General features: G+C 36.2%; 1 protein-coding gene across 2 annotated transcripts in view; it reads right to left on the bottom strand.

Annotated features, from left to right (window-relative positions):
- The window catches only part of LOC149542683 (Clathrin adaptor complexes medium subunit family protein), a 117,819-nt gene that overhangs the window by 35,655 nt on the left and 55,575 nt on the right, over window positions 1-26,589 (bottom strand). For both annotated transcript variants that reach the window (XM_089797562.1, XM_089797561.1), the window contains exon 3: window positions 12,201-12,404. In XM_089797562.1, the coding sequence (XP_089653688.1) occupies window positions 12,201-12,404 (204 nt within the window). The remainder of the gene's footprint in view (window positions 1-12,200; window positions 12,405-26,589) is intronic.

Below are 26,589 nucleotides of genomic sequence, written 5' to 3'. Positions count from 1 at the left end.
CCCCCTCGACTGGGTTCTTGAAGATCAATACAGATGGATCTTCTCGGGGGAACCCTGGTCATGCTGGTATTGGGGCTATTGGTAGAGGCAATGATGGTGGTGTGGTTTTTCTACTCTTTGTTTACAAGGGTCAACATTCTAATAATCTGATGGAGGCCCTGGCTATTAAGGTTGCCATTGAGCGTGGTTGTTCGTTAGGGTAGCAGAGGATCATCTGTGAGTCCGACTCTCATATTGTTGTGGATATGTTACCAGAGGTTGGAAGATGTTAGTTGGCAACTTGCCTCTTTGGCTAGACAGATTCTTAGTTTCTATAGTTCCTTGGACTCTATTTCCTTTCGTCATATCCCTCGTGAATGGAACAGAGTGGCGGATTGTCTGGCTAAGTGGGCGTCAGAGAATGTGGGTAGATGGGTTATTAATGATAGGGATGAGCTACATTCTGAGTATTGTGAGATCATTGATCAGATGGTGCTAGAGGACAGGAGTATGTAATGTTGATTTGGGCCTTTGGCCTTTGCTCTGTTACTTGGTTTTGAGTGAATAAATTTTTACCCCTTTTTTCTTTAAAAAAAAAAAAAAAAAATTTTAAAAGTCTTTGGGAAATTTTGATATTATATGATAGATTGATGCAAATGATATGATATTGTATTTTTTATCTTATTTAAGCTTGCAGCCTTTGGGCATTTCGATTCCAAGTTCAATGAACTATATCTCTGAGAATGAATGTATGAAATTGAAATTTGAACTATTATTTCAAGTTTCAACTCAATTGATGTGTTTAATGTATGTCTATTACTAATGATATTAAATTTATCGAAGTTATCATACAAATATATTTAAAATTTCAGATTTCCCTACATATTTTAAATTCTCCCTATTTCTTATTTATTCGTTCTCTCTACAGTCCCTGAGGTTCCCTAAAATGGCAAAAAAAATGTGTCCGAAAAACCCCTTTCCCCATCCCTCAAGGTAACTTAGGAAATAAAAAATTCGGTTATTGCAAGTATTTTTGCGTGGATTTAAAGTAACTCAGTTTTTCAATACTTTAAGCAAATATACGATGTAGTATGTCATAATGTGAAAGCAGATGATGTGTTTTAGGAAAACCATTTGCTCTACAATCAGTTTCATGTATGTTCCATGAGTAATGGAAAACCACAATCCTTGAGAAGCATCCTCATACCCGACCTACATATAAATACGGGATAAGCAGCAAGAGAAAAGTTTGCATCACAGAAAAATTCTTGCCTAAACATTCTACTTCAAACACCTTGTATCAGGAAACATCTGAATGGAACTGGACTGCTAACATATCAAGATTGGCATATTTATATCTTCTAATGTATACCCAAAATTATGAATACTCACGTTTAATATAGGCAAAACCCTGGAAAGCAGTTTGCAAAACAATATAATATTTCAGTTGTAACATTGCTTTGTATTGTGTCTACTAGAATATGGAAAAAATATAGAGTGCAAGAGCACACCGCTTCCGGCTTCAAATCGATAAAAACCTTTAATGAAATCGATGACCAGTAGGTTATGACTTTTACAATCGCAAAGAAAGATGATATGCTCAATTGATTGAGACGTTCCAACATGGCCTCTACATTTTTTTATATTAGAGCACGGTGGGAAACCTAGTAAAAGGCAATTAGTCAGGACTATACGGCCATAAGTCTATATTGTTTTTTAAGTAATTAAAAAATCTCCTTGAATAACTTAGAAAATTGTGATAAATATGTGTATGTGTTTTTTATTTATATCATATCCAGCTGTACCAATATTGGGGGTATTAAAAAATGGTCCTATCTGTATCCAATACCATATCCATATCCATGTCCATGCAACTTTGGTATTTTCTGAACACTATACTTCTAAAGACTATTCACACAAAGTTTTTCACATTAAGATTGTCATTTACTTCTCAAAAATGCTAAGGTGCCCCTACAAGGGTTCTGGAATAACATTTAAGCAGAACCTGGAATAATAATAAAAATTAGAACTATGCATTCCTGGATATACACTAATACATTATTCCAGTAATCCTCTATTTTTGCATATTGTATTTGTATAACTGGCATGTATTAGAAACGAGAATCCATTAAGAATGGTGAGATGAACCATAAAACTTTGGAGTGTACAAATTCTCCATTCCTTGGAATTATACCCAATTAGAGCCAATCTAGAACCATGTATAAGCTCCCATTATCTTTTGGAATTTCAATGACGCATTGAAGGCAAGAGAATCTCTTAAGGAGATGTCTAACCTTGCAGCTATATATGGTTCAGCGAAAATGTCCAAACAAACTAACAAGAAATGAACATCAAAGGAAGAAATATCACTAGATTATCATCAAATTGGCCTTCAAATGTAGATATTACATCACCATTGTCAATATACAAATGCAACAAGACAAATACATTTGTTGCCTTAGCCAGCTGATCATCCCTTAAAATCATGACACTTCAACAAACCCTAGCTATCAAAGTTGCTACTACCAATTCTTCTCTATCCTTCTCAAATCCTTCTTTAATTCCCCCATTCCTTCTCCCCCTAAACCCAAACCACTACCCTACTTATATATAGGATCACCAGCCACAAGTCAGCTTATCCTATCACTAAATTCCAAAACAAAGAAAATGTATTACAAACAAATAGGCCAGGACCCAAATGAATATAATAAACAATGTGAACACGAAAGAGGGTTGACCAATCATATAACAACATAGAACAATGTGTCATTAAGCATCGCATGTCATGAATCTTTATTACAAGCTGGAACTCACCACCCTGACTGTTAGATCAGGAAAGTTAGTATAGGACTGAACCAATCTTAAGATAACTTCATGTATACAACATCAGACAAGATGTGAAGCTCAACATAGGATGTCGATGATGCCTAGACCACGCCATAAGGATTGCATAAGAAAATGAGCCAACTAGATAGATCATAACTTAAAACAACAAGAAAATTGTCCAAATGAACAATAAACAAATAACCGAAAGGAAATATTTTTGAGTGATGCAAGATTGGCAATGACTGCAAGATGCTCCTTCAGACACCACAAGGGAATAGAAGATATTCCATATGAGGAACTTATGAAAATCTTATAAGATTCGGAATATATATCCCATGTTCACTCTTGACCCACATATCTTCTTCATCAAGAAGGAAATGATCGTGTTGACTCTGCAAATCCACAAATTCAAACGAATACACTCCATCAACAGGTATCTTACCGCTATTGCGCCCACAACCTCTATTTTGATCAATCTCACCATGCCTAGTGCTTCAGCCTTTTTCATTCCTGCAATTAGTAACCAATGTTTGCTTCATCTTTTGTTTCTTGACTCCATGTGTGACATCATTCAACTTCTTATTCTCTAATCTACCCACAAGATTTTGTTGCTCATCTAATACCATTTCACAATAGCCTATTGTAACATCATCAGCCAATTTACACATGTTTTTAGATTCACTACTTTACATTTACTCATCAAATTCTTCAATAATTGTACCACCCCAGCAACTTTTTCAGCCATCTGCCGCAAATCCATCACCTTCTAATCCGAGTAGTCTAATCTCCTAAAGAGTAAGTTCTCATCATACTTGGGTTCTTAACTTTCATTCCTTTCTCCTCCAAAGGAAGTAATGTTAACCACACCACACAATACCTCATCTTAGTTCTCATCGTACCTACGACCATCCTTCACAACAGAAACAACATTCCTGCAGCAATCGTGAATAGCACCAACATCATATTGCCAAGGTCTACCTAACAAAACATGGCAAACACTCATGTTAACCACATCATACCATACCTCATCTCATTATGGTCCAATGTTGAAATTAACCCAATAGTGTTCTTTCACTTCCACCATATGATCATCCTAAAACCAACTTATTCCATAAGGACAAGAATGTTCCAATGTTCAAATTAACCCAACAGTGTTCTTTCACTTCCACCATATGATCATCTGGAAACCAACTTATTTCATAAGGACAAGGATGTTTGAATCTCCTCAATCCTAACTTTTGTACTATTTCTTATGATACAAGGTTATCAATACTTCCACCATCCATAATCACTTTGCAATAGTTGCCTTCAAATTTACAAATAGTCTAGAAGAACCGCCTTCTCTATGTGGGCTTTGATTCCTTCTTGCTTAACATAACTCTCCTGAACATTAAAGATTCCTCCCTTTCGAGTGCGACTGCCCTTTCTACAAGTTCATCTTTCTCTGTTGATTCCTCATATGCCACTAGGTTTTGTTTTCCTTTGCTAGAACCATTTGAGCATGTACCAATTTCCCACATTTGAAACAAGTAACTTTGAACTCTTTGTTGCCTTGCCCTTTCTAGGAATCTTCGGATCAAGTTCCTCTTCAATTGCAAGTTTATCTTTGCTCTTATCAACAACTAGTTTATCCCTAACCCTAGGGTAATTTGTCTTCTCTTCAACTTATCTTCTACTTTCAAAGCATTCTGATAAGCATCTTCAATTGTGCTAATCCTAAACATACTTAATTGATCGTGAATGTTTAGTCTCAAACCATTAACATAGCTAGCCACTTTATTCTTGGATGACTCTCAGTGACGAGGTCTAATTATCATTTTGTAGAACTACTCTGTATACTCCTTAACTATCAAATATTTTTGTGTCAGATTTTGCAATTTCTTATACAATTCCAATTCATAATCCTTCGGTATGAGCTTGGTCTTTAAGTCTAGGAACCATAACTCTCCATCAAGTTATCTTAGGTTCTCCATCATCTTCCCTATCTTTTTGCAATTCTTTCCACCATAATACAACATAACCCTTCAACTTAGTTTGTGCTAACCTAACTCTTTGTGGATCTCTAACATCTTCAAGATCAAAGTAATCTTCTAGTTAATTAATCCAATCTATCAATGCATCCGCGTGTAAAGAACCAAAAAAAATGCAACAAGCATTCTATGACTCTTACCCATTTGTGGCATAGCTCTCAATAATCTTTCTTCTTCAATCAAGATCTCAACTTCAACGGTCTCGAGATCTTCAGCAACTTCCTCAAAATTATCTTTAGTCTCAAGGTTTCTCCAAGCCCCAACCAGAGCATTCCAGACCTCGTCCCTTATTTCATTTCTAAAATCCTCCATTTCTCTAACATTCTAGGATCATTCTTATACGTGACATGTTTACAAGAATGCCAATCTTCTATTTCCTTAGGTTTAGGCAGTTTGATCACGAGTATTGATTACCCTAATCTGATCCATCAATCTACCACCACCAACAATTTGCCTCAAGCAACTAGCTATGATCAGTAACTAGGATACTATAAACTTTTTCAACCAACTGATCTCCTTGTGCAACCCTCCACAATTGCAGATCAGATCCAATCTTCAACCACCCGACAACTAGGTTCACAAGTGTGATCTCCAATTCTTCCAAGCAACCAATCCTTTTCTAGCCACTTTGCACTAGCCTTTGGTTGATGTAGATCAGATCCTAAACTTTTGCCACTCCAAAACAAGGCATGCAAGTCAGAGACATCGGATTCCAAGTCTTGTTTTGATCTAATGCAAAACCTAGCTCTGATATCACTTGACACACTCAAGGCAAGAGAACCCACGAAGGAAATGTCTAACCTTGCAACTAGATATGCCACAGAGGAAATGCTCAAACAAACTAATAAGAAATGAACATCAAAGGAAGAAATATCATTGGATTATCATCAAGTTGGCTTGCAAATGCAGATATTACATTTTCCATTATCAATATACAACTACAACAAGATAGATACATTTGTTTCATTTAGCAACCTACTTGCAATTGATCATCCCTCAAAATTATGAAACTTCAACAAACCCTAGCTATCGAAGTTGCTTCTACCAATTTTTCTCTATACTTCTCTAATCCTCACTAATCCTTCTCTAATTCTCCTAATTCATGTCCCCCTAAACAAGAACAACTACCCTACTTATACATAGGATATAAGCCACAAGTCAACTTATCTTATCATTAAATCCCAAGACAAGGAAACATGTTACAAATATATAGGTCAAGACCCCAAACCATAAGAAAAACCCTAAATGAATATAATAAACCAAGTGAACACGCAAGAGGGTTGATCAATCATATCACAACATAGAACAGGCACCATTAAGCATTACATGTTGTGAATCTGTATCGCAAGCCACAACTCACCACCCTAGTCGTTAGAATGGGAAAGCTAGTATAGGACCAAAATAGTCTTAAGCAAACTTCATCTGGAAACATCAAAACAAGATGTGACGCTAAATATAGGCTGCTCATGATGCCTAGACCATGCCATAAGGATCGCATAAGAAAATGAGCCAACCGGATTGATTGCAACCTAAAAAAGTAAGAAAATTGTTCAAATGAACAGCAAACAAATAAACTGAGAGGAAATATTTTTGGGTGATGCAAGATTACCAACAACCCAAGGGTGCTCCTACATAAATCGGCCATAGCAAAATGACTAGTATTAAAACCAAATACTTGGTTTTCAAAAATGCTATGGGAAACCATGTAATTCCTATGGTCTGGATAATTCATTTGAATGGCGCATGGAATGATATGATAGCTCATGTCATTGCTATAGCTAGACTCTAGATTACTTGTTTGAATGTTGTACTTGCCTAGTCAATATATATTAGACGCAAGAATCTATTGAAAATCACAAGATATAATTATTATTTTTTCTTCAAAAATATCATCTATTGGTTTAAAGAAAAAAGATAGTTGTGCAAAGCCAATTATTTTTTAAAAAATAGAGCCAACATAAAATAATGTATATATACCTCATCCCATTCCCTCATGCACTACTAGTTGGAGCATAGTGATTGATATTAGTACCATACTCTTAATTGTTATAAATATTGTGAAAGTAATAGGTAAAAAAATTAATGAATTAATGGAATGAACAAGCGTTCATTTATAGATTACAAAGAGATGATGTTTCTATTATAAAACAACTAATATTTACAGAATCTACAATATTGACCATTAAAAAGGGAATAATAAAGATATTACAAGATATTCTACTACCCTCCCTTCATGGTCAATCTATCAACTATATCAGGTTGCACCTGAATTTTAATAACTTGTCTAGGCTTAGAGACTTGGCGAGAATATTTATGTCTGATCTGCAATCAGAATATACAGCAACTGATCTAATCCAACTTCAACCAGTTGTCAGCTGAAATGACAATGAAGATCAACATGCTTGGCTCTCTCTCATGGAAGACCAGATGCTTGGACAGTTTGAGTACCCCTTGATTATCACAGTAAAGGGGTGGAGGACTTTCTTTAGACATCTGCATCTCTGAAAGAATCCTTTGAAGCCAAACTGCCTCACAAGCTACCTTAATTATTCCTCGATACTCAACTTATGTCAAGGAAAGAGACACCACCTGCTATTTCTTGCTAATCCATGTGACTGTGCCAAATTCCAACTGAAAACATACGAAGATGTTCATTTTTTGTCATCAATGGAACCTCCAAAACTGTGTTTGTAAAACCAATAAGTTTAGGATTATGACTTATGCAATACAAAGGCCAAAATCAAAAGTGCCCTTCACATAATGTAGCACACATTTCGCTACTACCTAGTGATCAGCCTTAGGGACTATCATGAAGCAAAACTATGATTAGACCTGGTAGCAGCAAGCTAGATGGGACTGCCCACTAATTGCCTAAATGTTGATTCATTCACCACAAGTGAATCTGATTGGGCTGTTACCTCTAGCCTTTCTCAATAGGTGTGGATGCAGGTTTGCAGTCTTGCATCTAAAACTTGTCCAACAAAGTGTGGACACACTTAGATTGAGATAAAAAGATACTACCTTAAGTTTGCCAAACTTCAACACCTAAACAACAGTGTAGAAGGCCCAAGTTTGTTGTGTCAAAGGATTGAAAGAAAATGTGTTTGATCTTATCGATCAAAAGTGTTGAACTACTAGTGATAATGAGTTCATCAAGTTAACAAGAAGAATATCACCAAAAATGTTTTTGACATACACATTAGAATCAGATGGGCTCCTCTAAAAACCCTTATCTGAAAGGTACTGGTAAATTTTTATTTACTAAGTTTGAAGAGCTTGTTTCAAGACATAGAGTGATTTCAACAATCTGCACATCTTGTGTTCTTTTCCAACAACCTTTAAACCAAGAGGCTCCACCATGTAGACTTCTTGCTACAACTCACCATTCAAGAAGGCACTCTTAGCATGCATCTGATGGACTATCCAACAAAATTGAGTTGCTAAGGCAAGAAAGAGTCATATGGTACTCAGTTTGACTATAGGAGCAAAAGCCTTCTCATAGTTAATGCCTGCTTTCTATAAGAACCCACTAGCAACAAGGCAATCTTTGTCCTTGTAAAGGGTTTTGCTAGTTTTGTACTTAACTTTATAGACCCATTTGCAGCTAATGTGCTTCTCCCCTGAAGGAAGATTAAAAAGGACCCAAGTGCTATTCTTCAAAAGATTCTTTGTACAACTTCCATAGTCATTTCCCACTCAGCAATCCCTTTAGCCTCAGTGTATGTTTGAGGCTCAAAAATTCAATGAATGTTTAGCCATGAGAGCAAAGTTGGTTGCAATATGCTACTTGCTCTTGTTTTTACAAGATCTACTCTTAATGAGCACATCAAGGCGAAGATCATTGATAGTCTTAGCCCACCATTTAGGCCAAGAGATAGAACCAACATCAAATGCAAAATGAATAACTAGAACATGTAGAACAAGAGGGGAACCATCTAGAGGAACTTCAGCAAATGCATCATCAAATTTAGAATCTGCATAATCCCTCCCATCAGGTGAACCAAATGGAAGATAGGCACCCAAATCAACAGCCTTCAAAGGCTGATCCTCAAAATGTTGTGCAAATGAAGGAATTTGAGAAGGTCCTTGTTCTTCATCAAAGACAACATCATGACTGAAGATAAAACAATCAGTCTCTATGTCAATCAACCCATAAGCGTTGTGGTTGTCACTATACCTTGTGAACATAAGTTTCCAACTCTTGGAATCCAACTTGAAGCATTAGGCACCTAGAATCCATACATATGTTAAAGGGCCAAAGACTTTCAAATGATTGATCCTAGGCTTGCAACCAATCCAGGCTTCTTCAGGAGTCTTCCCCTTAACAACCTGTGTGGGAGTGAAAACTCCTACTACCCAAAATTTCTTAGCAACACTCCTATGTTCCATTAGTGACCTAACAATTTCAATGATAGTACAATTTCAACATTCAACAATGTCATTCCATTGTAAAGTGTAAGGTGTGGATAACTGGCGTTTGATGTTGCATGTATCATGGAAAGTGGAGAAAGTAGTAGAGCAAAACTCCCCCCCCCCCCCCCCCTCTCCATTAACTGACCTAAGAGTGACAATAGGACAACGAGACTCTTTTTCTACTAGAGCCTTAAATTTTTGAAATATGGTAAACACGTATAATTTTTGTCTAAGAAAGTAAAACCACATTTTATAACAAAAATCATCAACAAAAAGCAATAAATACCTAGCACCAGTAATAAAAGTATTCATTGGACCACATACATCAACGTGAACCAACTAGAATACCTTTGAGGCTCTTTGTGAGTCACCATCCTTGAATGGCATCCTGCGTTGCTTCCCATCTTGACAAGATCCACAAATGCAATGATTTTGTGTCTAGACCTCAAGTAAAACCAAGTACAAGATCCTCTCGAACAAGCAGAGAAAGATAGTGAATGTACAAGTGATCATAGCGTTGATGCCAGAGACTCTCAATGAAAGATGATATAGCCGTAAAAGCATGCTCAAGAGAATCATCCAAACCCAAAAGTTTGTACAGACCATGATCCTAAATGCCAACGGCCACAATAGTGCAAGTCGCATGTTCAATAGTCGAACACTCGTGTGAAGTGAAAACCACTTCAAGCTAAGGAGAATGCCATATAATCTAGCTCAATGAGAGAAGATTGAGTTCCATACTAGGAACGTAGTATACATTAAGGAATATGAGATTCCTCCTACTAGACTGTATTTGAATGTTGACCTTGCCATTACTGTAAACTCTTCTCCTCAACCAAAAATGGTTGAGTAAGTGAAAGACAAGAACTCTATTAACCAATCATGCCAATAAGTGAAGTGTCGAGAAGCACCAAAGTCTATGTACCAAGAAAAAGACTTCACATGATGCATAGGTCGCTTTTCTATAAAAGCATAAAATACAAAATCTTTCTACTTAGAGTGCTCTATGACATTGGCCTTAGGCTGAGACCCTCCCTAATTCCGCATGTTGTAATTATTTGCCATTGAATTGTTGATTGCCTTCCAACATTATGTTAGTCAAAGACGCCATTGGCATGTTTTCCAAGATTAAAAAAAAAAAGATATTCTAAACAAGATGACAAATAGAGTATGGGACCCAAGGCACAGATCCCAATGCAAAGACAAAGGTAAATTCAAGTACAAACTTCCAGAAAGATGAAGTACGGCTGGCACAAACCTCAAAGTACAAATCTTTTGCAAAACCAAAAAACTGGTTAAAGACCCAAAAGAAATCTACAAGCAAAATTTGAATCTGACCAAAAAACTCTAAAGGATTTTATAAAAACCCTAGTCAGCTGAAGAGGTCTGCAAAAATGGAGAAAATAAGGATTTGGCAGAATTAAAAAAACATAGAAAAATGTTGTTGTCACCTTGTGAGAACAGAAAACGGCTGAAACTCACATTGGAGATGTTTGAGAGCAGAAAATGACCATGATAGTGGTTATTCAAGCCAAAGAAGACTTAAGAATTAAAAACCGTCCGTCTACAAAAACAACCATAAAGGTGCCCTAGGTCGAACACTAGCCGCAAGAAGCAATCTAGGAAAAATACAGATTAGAAAGTCATAAGAACGCAGAAAGCTATCATAGTAGTCATTAATAACAAAAATGGGTCATGCATGAAGGAAAATGCAGTGCTTTAACTGTGTAGACGAAAGGCGACCAATATGAATCTTCAGAAAAAATGCACATTTGAGCCATACAAAATCTCGTTACTCTCCAGAGCCAAAAAGGGCATTAAGTGCAGAATACACAACCAAGGAAAATACAGACGTGAACTTCAAAAACATTTGCAAAAAAGGATTATGAAAAAACAAAAGGAAAGCAAAAAAAAAATCAGAAAAAATTTAGTGAATAAATTTTTAAAAGGAAATTATAAATTTTCTGATTTTGTTTAGATCTGCTCTGATACCATATTACAAAGGTAATTGGTAAAAATTGAATGAATTCATGAAAAACAAGCATTAATTTATAGATTACAAAGAGATGATATTTCTATTATGAACAAATTGTAGAATCAGAAACTATCTAGTAATTTTTTGAATCTGCAATATTGACCATTAAGTAAGGAATAATAAAGATATCATAAGACATTATTTTAATAATAAATACAATGGCAATCATGTCATTCCTTTTGGATAATTTGTTCAAATGACACTTGGAGTAAATCAGATCTAAAGCAGAGATTTGAAAAGAGATTTTGATTTCAATAGATTCCAAAAATCTTGTTCTGAATGGTAACCCTTTGATTCCTCTGTAAGCACAATTAGTAAATCAAAACAAAAGTCAGAATTTCTACAATGAAAGTCTAGTAAATTGTAAGTAATTGAATGAGATTTTCTCATAGATTAATATTTCCCAATTTGGAACAGATGATACTTCAAACATGCTTGATAGATAATAACCTTAAAATGCGGAAGTGATCTTAACAATTTCATTGAAACAGAATTTGGCAGAGATTTCAAGTTACAGCACAAATGTAGAGTTGAGAAATTGGTATTGTCACACTTCAGTTACAGACAACACTACAAACAAAAAGTTCTACATTACTAAAATAAACTGGCACTCTAGAAGTCTAGGGAAATGTACCCTTTTACTCAGGATAATTTACTGTTCAAGTTTTCATTAATCTCCAGCAAACTTTATAGCATGAATTCCCTGTGACAAGTCTGCTAGCATGTAGGAGTGTAAAGAATTGCAGTACTGAAAAGCTTGAAATCTTAATTTTAAACATTCTATGACCTATAGATTAAAGCTTCAAAGTAAAATGAAAATTATAGAACTATATAAGAGATATATTTGATCAAAACATAAATACAGTTTTCATATTTTGGAAAGAAAAAAAGAAAGAGGATAAAAATCTGGGACTCACAATGACTTCATCAAGTAATTCATAAACAAGGACAAAATTCTTCCGAAGTGAATCTTCATTTAGAATTCCAAGATAGTCTTTTATAACACGTGCTATCCGCTGCAGAAGCTCCAACACAAGTGCAGGTGACACATTTACTCTTGTAGTTGCAACAAATAACAGTCCAGCAACTTTTACATGTAAATAGTTCACACCATCTACATTCTACATCAAAGAAATGCAGCCAAATTAAAATTAGTTTGTTCAATTTAAACTTTACTAAAACAGAAAATAGTTTCAGAACTGTTTATAAGTGCTAAGCATTGAAACAAATTGGTTTAATGCTATTTGAAGAGCTATCGAAACAGAAGAATGAAATAAACAACCTTGTCAGAAAGGAAAGATAATGATGCTGTTGAAAATAATTTATTTGCCCCTAGACCCTACTGGACCAGGCTGGGTACAAACTAGTACCTAGTCCTGGTCCAGTTCGCCTGCTGGTTCAGGCAGGGTTCGAATTCCAGGGCCCCAATTCGAACTGGTAGGCTGGAAAATGTAACCCCTGCGAACCAGGTTTAAACAGATCAAACCCGGGCAAATTTGGTTCCAACTTCGAGGAACTAGGCCCTGCTGACATCAATTAAGTGATGTTTTTTGACAAATTTAATAAAGTTTTGATATCCTTAACCCTAAAAGTTGGAAATGAAAGGCTTATGTTGGCATATAATTCTCACTTGTGGTGTGCATGTAGGTTATTTTGTCTTGAACAACAGCAGATAGGTGGTTGAGCAAGAGTTTGGTTGTGCAAGGAGGAATTAGAAGATTGATCTTTTACATTTATCTTTCATTGTCCATAAGATCTAGCCATTGTTTTCCAAAAAAATTCATTCCCTTGCTTTTAAGTTTTGTATTGACTATGTATACAATTTCTTGCCATTGGAAAAGGAACTACAATGGCATCTACATATTCCTCAATAGGCAATGCTAAAATAGAATCCCTATCTGATTCTCCTTTGTGGAAGTATGTAGATATTGTAAGTACCCTTCCATGAGGTGGTGCATTCCATTGGAAATGTCGGGGTTGAGATGTACAAAGGAATAGTTCATAGATTTGTGTGGTAGGCCATTTGTGTGGATAACCTAGAAAAGGAGTCAAGAAATGTCTTGAAAACAAAAAATGCACCTGTACCAAATTCAACAATATTAAAATATATTCAAGAGCATGAGGAAGTAGAAGATAGAGAAGAATGTAAGCAAAATACCATTGATGGGACTAGCATAAAGTAAAAAAAATGCAAAGGGAATGAAATTCCCCATCAATGTTGTGTTAGAAGATCACCCCTTCTATACTACCTCAGCTGCCCTTGATTCTGAAAATGATGCACCCCTTAAACACAAAAGAAAAGGACCACTAGAAACTGCATTTCAAAATTAGAGTAGGGAAATTGCCGACATTGATGTGGCAAGATGCTTGTATGCAAATGGGTTGTCTTTTACTGTTGTTTGCTCTCCATATTGGAAGAAGATGTTGAGAAGTGCTAATGAAGCTCCTATAGGGTATCAGGGCCCCGGTTTTTAGAGACTACGAACTACCTTGCTGGATTAAGAGGTCAGGTTGATTTATGACCAATTCAAGCCCATGAAGGATTCATGGATTGAGATAGGGGTTACGATTGTTTCAGATTGGTGGAAAGATGCTAAAAATTGTCCATTGATCAATGTTTGGGCGGTGTTATTCTACTAAGACTTTCACCATAGTTAGACCATTTCCATCATTTCATCACATTACCTATTCTACTAGGACTTGCATTTTTTAGTAAGCTCAGATATTATTTCTTGCTACTCACCACTAATCACATTCTACCAAACTCTTTGATTCAGCTATCCTGGGTATGTCTTGCAATACTGAAGATAGTGATGGCTCTAAGAACTCTCTAATTCCTCCAGAAACCTTTCCTTGCACTCTTACAATATTCTTTGGTCTACCTCTGCCTCTGGTAGGGAATAAATTTAGTTAGCATACAAAACCAATGTTGTCCAACCGTGGGAATACACATTAAAACTCAAAAATATGATTATACTCACAATCCAATACTCCCAAATTGCTATCACGCCAATATTAGAAAATTCGAAACTTTTGAAATCCTTCATCTCAATTCATAATAAGCTCCTCACATATTCAAAACAACCATAAGATGGCCTTTGTGGTCATAATTTTCTCACTCAAGAAGGGAAACTTCTGCAATTCTACTACCACAATATTTCATTCACACATTGATTCTTAAAAAAGATCATTTCCCTGTTACTTCTCTACCAGAAAATTTAACGCTTGAAACTCTATTGTAACTCTTATTTATGGAAAGTATGCAATCGATACCCAGTTGTTTCTTGTAACGCTTGAATGTACTCATACATTCAAAAGTTACCACTTCATGTGAAGAGTCTCAAGTGTTCATCTCCAACCAAACATTCCCCATTTTAAAAAAGATTTATTCAAACATTCATTATACAATAAAGTTGATCTCACCCAAATATTGCCACAAAAGTCACTATCAACCTTTTATATTCGTCCTTTCCTAGGGAAGTTTTTGCCAGCATATTATATTCTTTAATTAAACTTTGCAGGCTCCATCGCATATTTATTTCTTCATCTATTAAGGTCACTTCAATGTAATATGTTGGCATGCCCACGACAATTTTAATTTCAGTCCCGTACTTTAATAAAAAAGCCCATTCAACATATTTGGACAAATTTCTGAGAACGGCCATTGAACATTTATTTTTCAGCCAATAGTTGACGAGATATAAAATGCCCAAATACAACATTCAGAAATTAATCTGCAACCTTTATTCAATATATGTTTGAACCAATGAAAAATCAAAATCCCTAGTTTGCAATGTGCAAAATGTAAGGGTTGTTGAGCATAACAGCAACTGCAATGTAGTTGCAAATCAACACATTGGCGAGTAACTCGGCAACATTGTGTTTGGGGGGGAAGAAATCCAAGCAGAAATTTAAGTTTGTGCCACTGGGTATGGTTCCCGTGGTTTCTTCTAGGCAGGATGCCTGTTATGAACCTCCTATTCATCATGATTCAGCTCACATTGTGGAAGGTTGTATGAATCAGAGCCACATGTTTCATTAATGCACTGATTTTTGTCAACAACAGGTTTCCATTGCATGCCCTAGTTCCTTGTCATCTACTTCAGCTCCCACTCAATTTGATGTTGCCCAATTGGAATCTCAATAATTCACATTAGGGGATCTCTTGGTGCAAATGGCTTATGATCCCCCTTCTTTCCATATCTCTAACTCTTGCATTGATTCTCTCTTGACTGAGGTTGGATATCCATCCATCATTGTCTGGCGCTTGTGTCGACGTCCTCCCATTGACCTCTTCGGTTAAATGGATGAAAACTTCGGGTGCATCCTTTTTACCTTTGTCATTGACATCTTGGATCTTGGATCTTGGCTTCTTCCTGATCCAGTTTGCCTCTATTTGATCGCAAATTCGTCCAACAAAATAGCCCTTGCTTCTATGAGGAGTCGAGCCTCTTCATTACCTCTTGGCACCCTTTTTTGATCCTACTTTTGCTATTATTTCCTCGGTCCCCATTATGCAACCTCCCCCTCATCATGCGGGATCCTAAGCTCATCAAGAATATGATTGATCAAACTGGATCTTTTGTCAAGCTAGACTCTGACTCTATGGCTCCTCATTGTCCTTACACTTGGGATTGTGCCATCATTGACATCGCTCAGCCGACTTACCATTATGTTTAAATTCATTCCTCACATGGCACATGGACCCAATTTCTCAATCATTCCTCTTTGATGCTTTCATTGTAACTTTCTTGGGCATTAGGTGGCAAAGCGCTCTTCCTCCAGATCTATTGGTCCCAAACTTTTCAATTTTTATAAGTGGATCTGGAAGGCTACTCAGCCTGATCTGGATTCCATATGGAGGGAATCATGGAAAATTCTTCGATAGGTCTAGGGTTTCTAGTCATGCTACTGACGGGATTGCCCCTTTTGTTGAGCCTCTCCCACTTATCATTCTAGCTGCCTCTGCTCCCTCTTTGCTTGAGGATTGTCAATCTAATGGGGGGTTGTTGGTGAGGGGCATGACCTTAAGGGCTCCTATCCCTTTATGGAGGATTTGGGCAATGACTTTGATGATTTTTATGACTTCGATGATGTTGTGATTCCTATGAAGCAATACATTATCTCTCCAACTGCTAGTGTTGTCTCTATGCCCAATTTTACCACCAAGGAAAAGAAGGGTCGAAAGTCTGAAGCCGAAAAGCTTCGCATGGAAGGTCGTGAGGCGGTAGATGATGGCACTCAATGGACCATGGATGCCCTCCTCACTAGGATCAAGAGGAAGGATCTCTGGAAATAGTTTTTTTTTGGGTTGGACATGTTTGGTGAAGTGGTATTGCTTTTTCAATACACTAGTTTGTTGAAACACTTTGTGGGTTCATGTGTTCTTTAGGCTCTTCCTTTGTGTATGTCATATTTTGGAGTTCCACAGTCGTGGGCCTGAAGATCTCGATTCTTCCTTTTTGCAATTTTGAAGTGTGAGCCCCTCCTTTTCCCACTATCAATCTATCAAAAAATATATATGCTCGACCATAGAATAGTAAGCAAAATGAACTTATTAACAAATTAATATTTATATCAGGCTTAATTTTTATGTGGTAAACACTAGACTTTAACGGAAAACAATATATCTCGCAGCAAGCACACATTCCCCTTTATTAATTAATATCATTTAATGTGGTTTGCTTTTGTATATTTGTTCTGAACCATATTAATTGTTAGGTCTTGAAAAATATATTGTTCTATAGATTAAAGCATATAGTCCCAATTAATATTGCACCAAATCTAAGAATCTACAAAAAAATGGCGAACTTCAATGTTAATGTGAAAAAGGCAGAGCAAGCATTCGATCAAATAAACAAAAACCCTAGGTCATTACAGGGCGCACATAGAAAACCAAAGATTAATTCGAAGAATTGTTTCAGATCATTGCCTTCTGCCAAGCATTTGAGGATTTCTGATTATGCAGTCAAGACAAAGAATAGATTCTCCATTCTGGAGAATTTAGAGGAGAAGGAAAGACATAATCGACATAACTAGCATGTGGCAATTCCCCAGCAAAAAGCGTCAAATGGAAGGTTAGAAGTACCAAAGATTGCCCAGGTCGAATCCATTCACAATGTCTCAGGAATGATTGGTAACTTGTGACCTCGGCCAATTTTCACCATTGATAGTTTGGATAATTAGTTTAGGGTCTTTAACTTAACTAAGTATGCTCACCCTAGTATGTGCAAGCCCCCCCCGCCCCCATCTCCAGTAGGGTCCAATTTGTTAGCGCCTTCTGCTCCTTTGCATTCCAATAGGATAAGATCTAATGCATCCCCTGTTAATTTATATTCGTGCCCATATATTCAACCACATCAACGACCCGTAGCTGAGGTTTTTGTGGTTTCACCAAACCCTAGAGGTCTTCGAGGTTCTTAGGTTTCCCCAAAAATTGAGGATAATCCCATCCTCATCTCCAATGAGAAAATTGAAGATTTATGGAATGACTGTCAAAAAGTTGGAATCTTTGCGATATGGAATGGCCCAAAGAAAGATTTATTTCTCCTTTCAAATTGGTTAGAAGACAACTACGAAGAACAGGTAAGTATTTCTCACTTTTCGGACAGAATCCTATATTTGCAATGTATGGATGAATCCATTAAGAAAGAGTTCATTTCTGTGTCTGAATGTTTTTTCAATGGTCATGCTATTAATTTTGTAGAATGGCATCCAAATTTTAGAGTAGAAGGGTTAGATATTATATGTCCTACGTGGTCTAGCATTCAATCTTAACAGACAGAGTTGATCCAAATAGAGATTCTTGGGTCGTTAGGGTCTACTTTGGGAGAACTCATAGGTATTGATTCCTCCTTTCAGTACTGCAATAGTGTGAAATTGCTCATCAGAACCAAGCTTAATCAACCATTTCAAATGCATAGGAAGGTGATAACAAACAGAGCATCCTATGATGTAAATCTCCAAACATTTGAGGGGAAAATATCAGAAATCTAATTAAGTTAGATGACAACAGGAAAATCAGATTCAAAACCTTGCCGCTCACTTCAGACTTTCATAGCAAGTTCCCCTGGATAAGGATTCAGAAAAAGAAATTGAGACAAAGATCCTCAGATCAGAATACTTCCATACAGGTCTATCAAAAGAATGAGAGACAAACAAATCTTCTGCATACTGAAAGGAATGCCATTGAGAATAATAAGAATATCTCAGAAGCTAAAGTAAGCCTGAAATCAATCATAGTGGCTGATCCTAAGAAGAATACAAAAATGACACAAGGGAATAAGTCAAAAGTAAAACAGAGATCTAAAAGAAAGCAAGAAGTCACAAAGAGTATTTCAAGGCAGAATAACTCACCAAAAGAAAGTAAAGGCATAGAAACTTGTGAGATGAATCCACAATGTACTCAAAATCAGTTGGAATCCTATGAAAGGGGAGTGTATTAAGTTCTATTGATAATAAGCAGCAAGAACTATACACACCTCTATGCAGAGGATATACGGATAAAAATCTAAATTGTATAGGCAAGGAAGCCCTAGACAGAAAGATTTCAACATCTCAGCAAATCAAGGCGTCATGGATTACTGGAAAAGAAAATATAGAAGATATAGAGAACTTCTTATTATTTGAATCAAGTTTAGATAATGGAGAAAAACACAAAAACTCGGAGGAAGTGATTAAAATGGAGCAATGTCAGTTACAGGTTTCAAAGGACAAAAATATAACACCTTTCAAAGAGGTCTCTAATAGATCATCCAAGTTTTGGCAGACTCCAACAGCTTTTGGTGGTTCACCATTTACTCCAGTTGACAATCAAAAAGGTGTGGACTGTAATGCAGAGAAAGCAAAAAGTTCCTTGTCAAAAGAGCTACAGAATTTTTTAAATAAGGATAGTGTTATGGATTCAGAATTGGTACTTCAAAAATCAGAAGATGAGTTTCTTGATCAGTTAACTGATGAACTAGTTCAAGTTTTCTATCCTAAGACCATTGATAGCAGCACAGAAACTCAAAAGGAATATTTGATTTAGAGAATTCTTAAATTAGGTGGTAACAACTACACATGTGAAGATTTAAGACGAGATCTATAGAATATTGAGGCTAAGGATAATAACAAGGGTCAGATTCAGTCAAATGAATATGCAATGGTTTCAGAGCAAAAAGACAAAGGGGTTGATAAGGATAACACAGAAGATTTAGAATCAAAAGAAAGAGATCATACAAGCATAATAAACCAAATCATAAGAGAACTCGAAACTGATGAAACGGAAGGAAAGGTCTACAATAAGGTTATTGGTGTTCAGAATGACATTGAGCATCTAGGGATTCAAATGAAACAGGAAGGTCTAAGCTCACCCAAATATGGCAAAGTGAAAGGCAAAAGAGGTAGAAGATCTTTGAAGGAACTCAGGGAAGCAGATGGTCTTAGTAGAGAACAGCAAAAGATAGATCATTTACTTAACATTGGGAAAAGGAAGAGCCTTCCCAAGGAGCCATGAAGATTACTACTTGGAATGCTAGTGGCTTAAATGCCCCTAGCAAAAAAAAGGTTACTAAAACAAAACCTTAAACTATTTGAATTGGATATCATTTTAGTACAAGAAACAAAGTTGAATAAGGCAGAAGGAATGAAATTAGATAAGATGCTTGGTCTATGGAGTTCCATCTTTCAAGAGTCAGTAGGTGCTTCAGGGGGTCTAGGAATCTTTTGGAACCCTAGGAAAGTCTCCATAGATTATCTTAATTGTAGTAATAATTGGATCAGTGTTAGTGTTCAGAGTCTAAAATCAAATCTTCACTTCATGTTAATTAATGTATATGGTCCAATTAGTTATTTGGGGAAAATTATTGTTTGGGAAGAAATTAGTTCTTTTATGTATAATTTTAAGGATAGTCCATTCTTAGTAGGTGGTGATTTTAATATTGTTTTAGACCTATTTGAAAAAGTAGGTGGCATTTGACACCTCTTGCAATCCTCTTTGGATTTTAAAGCATGGTGTGGTAATCATAACTTGATTGACATTCCAATCAATAATGGGAATTACACATGAAATAATAGGAGGAAAGATTTTGTGTACATTGCTGAAAAATTAGATAGGTTTTTCTTTAAAGGTGATTTGGACGCAAATAATTTTAATATTCATTCTTCTATTTTGCCAATTGCTGAGTCGGATCATTACCTAGTTCGATTAGACTTTATAGAGCCAACAAAACCTGCTAGGAATCCATTTAAATGTGCGAAAATGTGGTTCCTAGACCCTAATTTCATCAAAAATATAAAAGAATGGTGGGAGCAAGATAATTTTGAAGGCTCCAAAATGTTTATTTCCATTTCTAAAATGAAGATGCTGAAAGAACGGATCTCAAATGGAATAAAGAACACTTCAACAATATCTTTAAAGAAAAAATAGACATAGAAGAGAAATTAAGAGACTTAAATCTAGAAGTAATTAAGAAAGGCATGAATAATGATCGCTATTTGTTAGAAAAAGATCTACTCGCTAAACAAGAGGATATATTATCCAAAGAGGAAACTTTTTGGAGACAGAAATCAAGGGAGAAGTGGTTAGATAAAGGGGATCGGAATACTTAATTCTTTCATAATTCCACCCTATACAATAGGTCAAAGAGCAAAATAACTAGTATTAAAAATGAATTGGGTATCCTGACTAAAAAGCCAAGCGAAATTGCGAATACTTTTGTAACACACTTTTAGGATATTTTAAATAATTACGAAGGGTCTAATAGAGAGGCGCAAGCTAAATTACTCAAATTTATCCCAAAATTAATTATACCTGAGGATAATAAGGTTTTAAATAAGCCTATTACTTTGGAAGAAGTTAGAAAGCTAGTTTTTAATATGAATCTTGATAAATCCCCTGGTCCTGATGGTTTTCACGCCTTCTTTTTTCAGAAATGTTGGGATATTATCGGAGAAGACCTTTGGAAAGCCATTGAAGCCTCGAGGAATGGTGGAGCTCTGTTATCGAAAATTAATTACTCCTTTCTTACTTTGATCTCCAAAAAGTCTGAACCTGAAACTGCTGGGGATTTTCGACCTATTGCTCTATGCAACACGGTTTATAAGATTCTTTCCAAGATTTTAGCAAATAGACTTAAGGTTTTCCTCCCGAAGATAATCTTTGAGGAACAAACAAGTTTTGTCCCAGGAAGATCCATTCTCGATGGTATCCTTACTATTCAAGAAACTATTCATTCTGCTTGCAAGAGCAAAGAGCCAAGCATGTTCATGAAACTAGACATTCAAAAAGCTTGACATGGTTGACTGGCGAATTCTTTGTAAGGTTCTTGAAACTTTTGGATTCTTGCATCAATGGATTAATCTCATTTTCAAATTTATTTCTACTCCCAAAATTTCAGTTCTTATTAATGGGACACCAGAAGGTTTTCTCGAAATATCTAGGGATATCAGACAAGGAGATCCTTTATCTCCTTCCCTTTTCATCATCATGGCGGAGGCCTTTGGGAGAGCTGTGTCAGATGCCTACAATAATCAAAAAATCTCCGGTATTACTATGGCTAGAAATATGCCCAATATCACGCATCAACAATATGCAGATGATACTATTCTGCCTGATAAAAGTACAATCACAGAGGTGGGTCTAAAAACCATCATTAAATCATATATGGTTGCATCTGGTCAAAAAGTAAATGAGCTCAAATTTGAGATCTATTTCTTAAATACTAAAAAAGATGTAGAAGATCAGATTTGTAAGGTAATGGGTTACAAAAAAGGTCAGTTTCCTTGTAAATATTTGGGCATTGCTCTAGAGAAGGGCTCAAAATCTAGCAAGGTTTGGCATAACACCTTTGAAAAATTGGACACTAGGATTGGAAGTTGGAAAGATAAATGGTTCTCAAAGGCTGGAAAAAGTACAAAAATAAGATCTGTTTTATCAGCCATTCCTACCTTTCCTCTTTCCCGTCTCCCTCTCTCTAGGAGTTCTCTCCTTAAATTTGAAGCTAAGCTTAGGAATTTCCTTTGGAAGGATTGTGAAGAAGATAAAAAAATTGGTGCTTATTAAATGGGAAAATATATGTAAACCCAAGGATATGGGTGGTCTTGGGATTAAGAATTTACAATGGTAAAACGAAGCCTTAGATGCAAAACTAAGTGGGCATCTATTTAAAGAAAGAGATCATAAGTGGGCCAAGATATTATACAATAAATATCTTAATGCGGATGATCCTTTATCGATTTTTAGAATGAAGAACCTTCCCAAAGGATCTGAGAGTTGGAATTTCATCATAAAGTGTCGTCATTTAATTTGCAAATTTCTAACCTAGGATGTCGGTCTAGGTGATGAGGCCTTATTCTGGGAGGACTCCTAAGATGGACTCCCTCCAATTGTCTCTAGGCCCTTCCCTAAGGACCTCAAAGATAAATTAGTCTCTCTTTGGGGGGTCAAAGCTAGTAACTATAAGATAAAATCCTCTTCGGAAGGAACCTCTAGATGTGTTTGGAAATCTTTCGATGGGATGGGGGTAGATCCTCTGGCAAGAGAGGCCTATGAAAAGATTTTGTTAGATAGGAAAGTTAAGCAAACCGAGAGGAAAGATGATCTTATTTGGGCAGCTTCAAATGACAGAAAATACGGCGTGAGAAATGGATACAATATTCTGTTACACTCACAAAGATAGGATAATATAGAAATTCCACTCAATCTCTGTTGGGATGCTGCTTGTCTACCCAAGGCAGGTTTCTTTTTATGGTTGGCTTTTCAAAATATTATATTGACGGTAGACAGGTTACACAAATTTGGCTTTCAAGGCCCATCCAAGTGTGCGTTATGTAAACACAATAGTGAGGATTTGGATCACTTATTATATAACTGTTCATTTTCCCAAGCCTGCTGGGAATGGCTTAGACTCAGGCTAGGGTGGTCAACCCCTTTGCCGCTATCCTTTTTTGATCTCCTCAAAGGATGGCCCACAAACATGGTTAAGGGTATTTACAACAAACTCTGGAACATTTGTCCGTCTATTGTGTCATGGGAAATCTAAAAGGAGAGAAACAAACACATTTTTCGAGACACCGAATTGAAACTAGAAGAGTTATTATTAAAAATAGAGGCTACCATTGTGGAAGTAACTAATTCACATCTCAGGAAGTCTAGGAAAGAAGAAGGATCTTTCTCTATTTGGGATGGTCTCATGAAGAAGAATTGGACCAACCTGATTAATCCGCCTCTAGTATACTTTAAGAAAAACAAAGAGGCCAAAGAAAGCTGTAAATGGTCCCCCCCCCCGCTCCATATGGATGGTATAAACTCAATTTTGACGGAGCAGGTAGAGGCAATCCTCATATAGCAGGAATTGGTTGCATCATTAATGATGATACAGGCAAATGGATAGCTCGAAAAGCCATGTCGATTCGGCCTACGTCCAACAATTTGGCTGAATTAGAAGCTTTGGAAAAAGGTCTACTTCTATGTCACGAGTTAGGGTTGACAAGAGTTATCATACAAGGTGACTCTCAGATCATCCTAAACGCGATTAGGAAACGTGCTACCCCTAACTAGGTCCTAAATTCTGAACTTGACAAAGTCCTTAATCTACTCGACTGGTTCGTTGATTGTCGGATATGTCATATATTCTGAAAAGGTAACCAAAAGGCAAATTATTTAGCGAACAAAGGAGCTGATGGTGTTAATTTCCAGGTCTAACGATATATAGTTTATACATTTTTTAGATATTATCATATCCCTAGGTTTTCGTTATAAATACTCCCCCCCTTTTTTAATTCTATTTAATTTTTCTTTTTAGGTTTTTCTATCCTCTTAGGTAATAGTTTTTTGGATTGTTCTTCTCTCATGGAGTTGTCTTTATACATTATTAGGTGTTGGCAGTATGATTATAGGTTTTCGTATAGGGTTTTCATTGATAGCCTTCCACTCCTGCATATCATTGTGAAAGGTGGAAACATTTTTCTTTTTTGTCTTCGTGGCTTTGTTATCATGTTTTTTGGTTCTAGCTTATCATGCCACTTTTCGTCTGGATGGTTTATTATGTTCGTTGAATGATCGATTTTGTTAATTAGTGATATTTAGGTATTAAGGTTTAGTTTAGCATGTCGTGCTAGCTTCGTTTTGGATTTCTACGTGAGGCAATAAGGGTAGGTTTTCATGTTCCCCTTTTAATGTGTCAGGCCTAATTTATTCTTTGATTATTTTTGGTGATTGTTAACTCATTTCTTGGATTATCCAATAGACATTTTATCCATAAGGGTTCCACCAATTTTAATTAGAAATAAATAGTCATTTATCTTTGAATCATGTAATTTCATTAACCAGTTTGATTGGAAGGTAGGTAGACAGGGATAATCGCATTCGGATTCTGTTTATGAAAGGAAAGAGAAGTATTGTATCCTCGCCAAGAGGTCTTTGAAAGCTTCAAGGAGCTATGTACTTAATTATTTTGTTCATCAGATCTATATTGTAATGCTTGTAATAAGGATAGTTTGACTGGGGTATGCCCCTTTTATTTTGTAATAACAAAGTACCATGGTCCCGGGCTAGACTGGAGGTTTTCTTTCCCCGTTCTTTCCTACCAGTGCCCGTTTAAACGGTGGAACGCTATTGTATTTAATTTTATTTATTAATCAATTATTATGGCCTCAGCCGTTTACTGATCAAAAAATATATATATTGCACCAAATCTAATAAATTAAAGCCTTGTGCGGAGATATATATATATATCATATATGCTATCCAAAAACACAAGTTTGCCAAACCCCTAAACACACATCTCCCAGCTTTTGGAAATAAATCGTGTGAAATAAAAACAGTCTGTTCAATAAGAGATAAGGCTTCGAATTTATATTTCAATGTAGTTGTTCCAAAATCCAACTAGCAGCTAAATTGCACCTTTCTGTTAAAAAAATCTCACAAGCTTGCAAGAGAACTAGCTCTAATACCACAGTAATATCCCCCTAGGATACTTTCTCCAAATTTTACCACAGATATTTTAACAATTAACTTGCATAAAATTGATTCCAATGAATCTCAACAAATATACTGCATATCATAAAAATGAGTCAAATAGACATTCTAAAAAGACATAAATATTGCATTTAAATTTTCAACGGGACAACAGAATATCTGGTCATAGTCACAATTAACATACAGTTGACTGGATAACCAGATATATGAATTTGAAGCACGGTGAGACACCTGAGTGATATCTTCAACAAAAAATGGGTTTTCGTCCACTCCAAAGCTCAAGGGTTTCCATTGTCAAACTTGCTGAAAGCCTGAAGCTTCTAAATTCTCAAACAGAACAATAATCAAAACATAAACCAAGCAGACCCCCAATTAGCTTCTCTTTGTTCTTTTAAAAAGCATCCATGTGACCCTTCGTTTTCCAACTCCTGTCTTTTTGTCTTCTTTCTTTTTGTCCCTTTTCAAATCTCTTTTAATACTAAAATGGCTTATATTAATTTGCATTGAGCTCCAATAAAGTCATTTTTAATATTTTGTTAAGTTGTTAGTTAATTTCCAATGTCCCCAAAGAAGGGACATTATATTATAAAGGTGTCAATTGGAAATGGAGACTTAATAGGTATACAGAAGTATCAAAACTAAAGGACAATTTTGAGTCTATTCTCCATTGTAGAAGTCATCTAGTCTCTGTAGCAGACTATCTTCAAGATATGGGAGTTGATCAAGAGTTGACAAAAGCAATACAAAGTCGTTTACTAAGTTTGTGACCTGATATTGAACAGTAGTTACATTTAAACCTCCTTGAGATGATAAGGGAAGTCTCTTATGAAAGGTCCTTCATAATGATAAGAAATAATTAGGCCCACCATTCCAATTAAGAGTTGTGCTCTTTTGGTCTGAAGTAGGGATGAAGCATGTGAATGGCTCTGATTGAGGTGTTATTGGTTAGGAGAGCCAGATGTGGTGGATTGCAAGGTTATGGGCAAATATTGTTTGGCACAAATACAGTTGTAGGAGCCATTAACTGTTATCTTCTGTTGTGCATTGGAAGATGCTAATAAGTTGAGATGAATGTGATTGAAGAAGACCAATATTGGTGAAAGTGCTTAAAGGGTTTCTCTAGTTTCACTTGCATCTTGGCAGTTGTTTCTTTGTTGTGAGCACAATGGCAAGTAAAAGAGCTTGGGCAAGGAGGAGAAGAGAAAAATTCATAGCTCTATTTCTACCAGGAAGTTGAAGATAATTTTCAATATGAATCCAAAGCTGAACTAGGATTCATCAAAAGTATTCGTGTTAAGGGTGCATATTTTGGCAATGGGCCTAAGGCAGCTATCTGCTGAGACGTT

The sequence above is a fragment of the Cupressus sempervirens genome, chromosome 8 (genome assembly GCF_028749045.1).
Source record: "Cupressus sempervirens isolate cs-2001-9-10 chromosome 8, ASM2874904v1, whole genome shotgun sequence".
Classification (NCBI taxonomy): Eukaryota; Viridiplantae; Streptophyta; class Pinopsida; order Cupressales; family Cupressaceae; genus Cupressus; species Cupressus sempervirens.
This window is presented reverse-complemented; position numbering and strand designations above follow the sequence as displayed.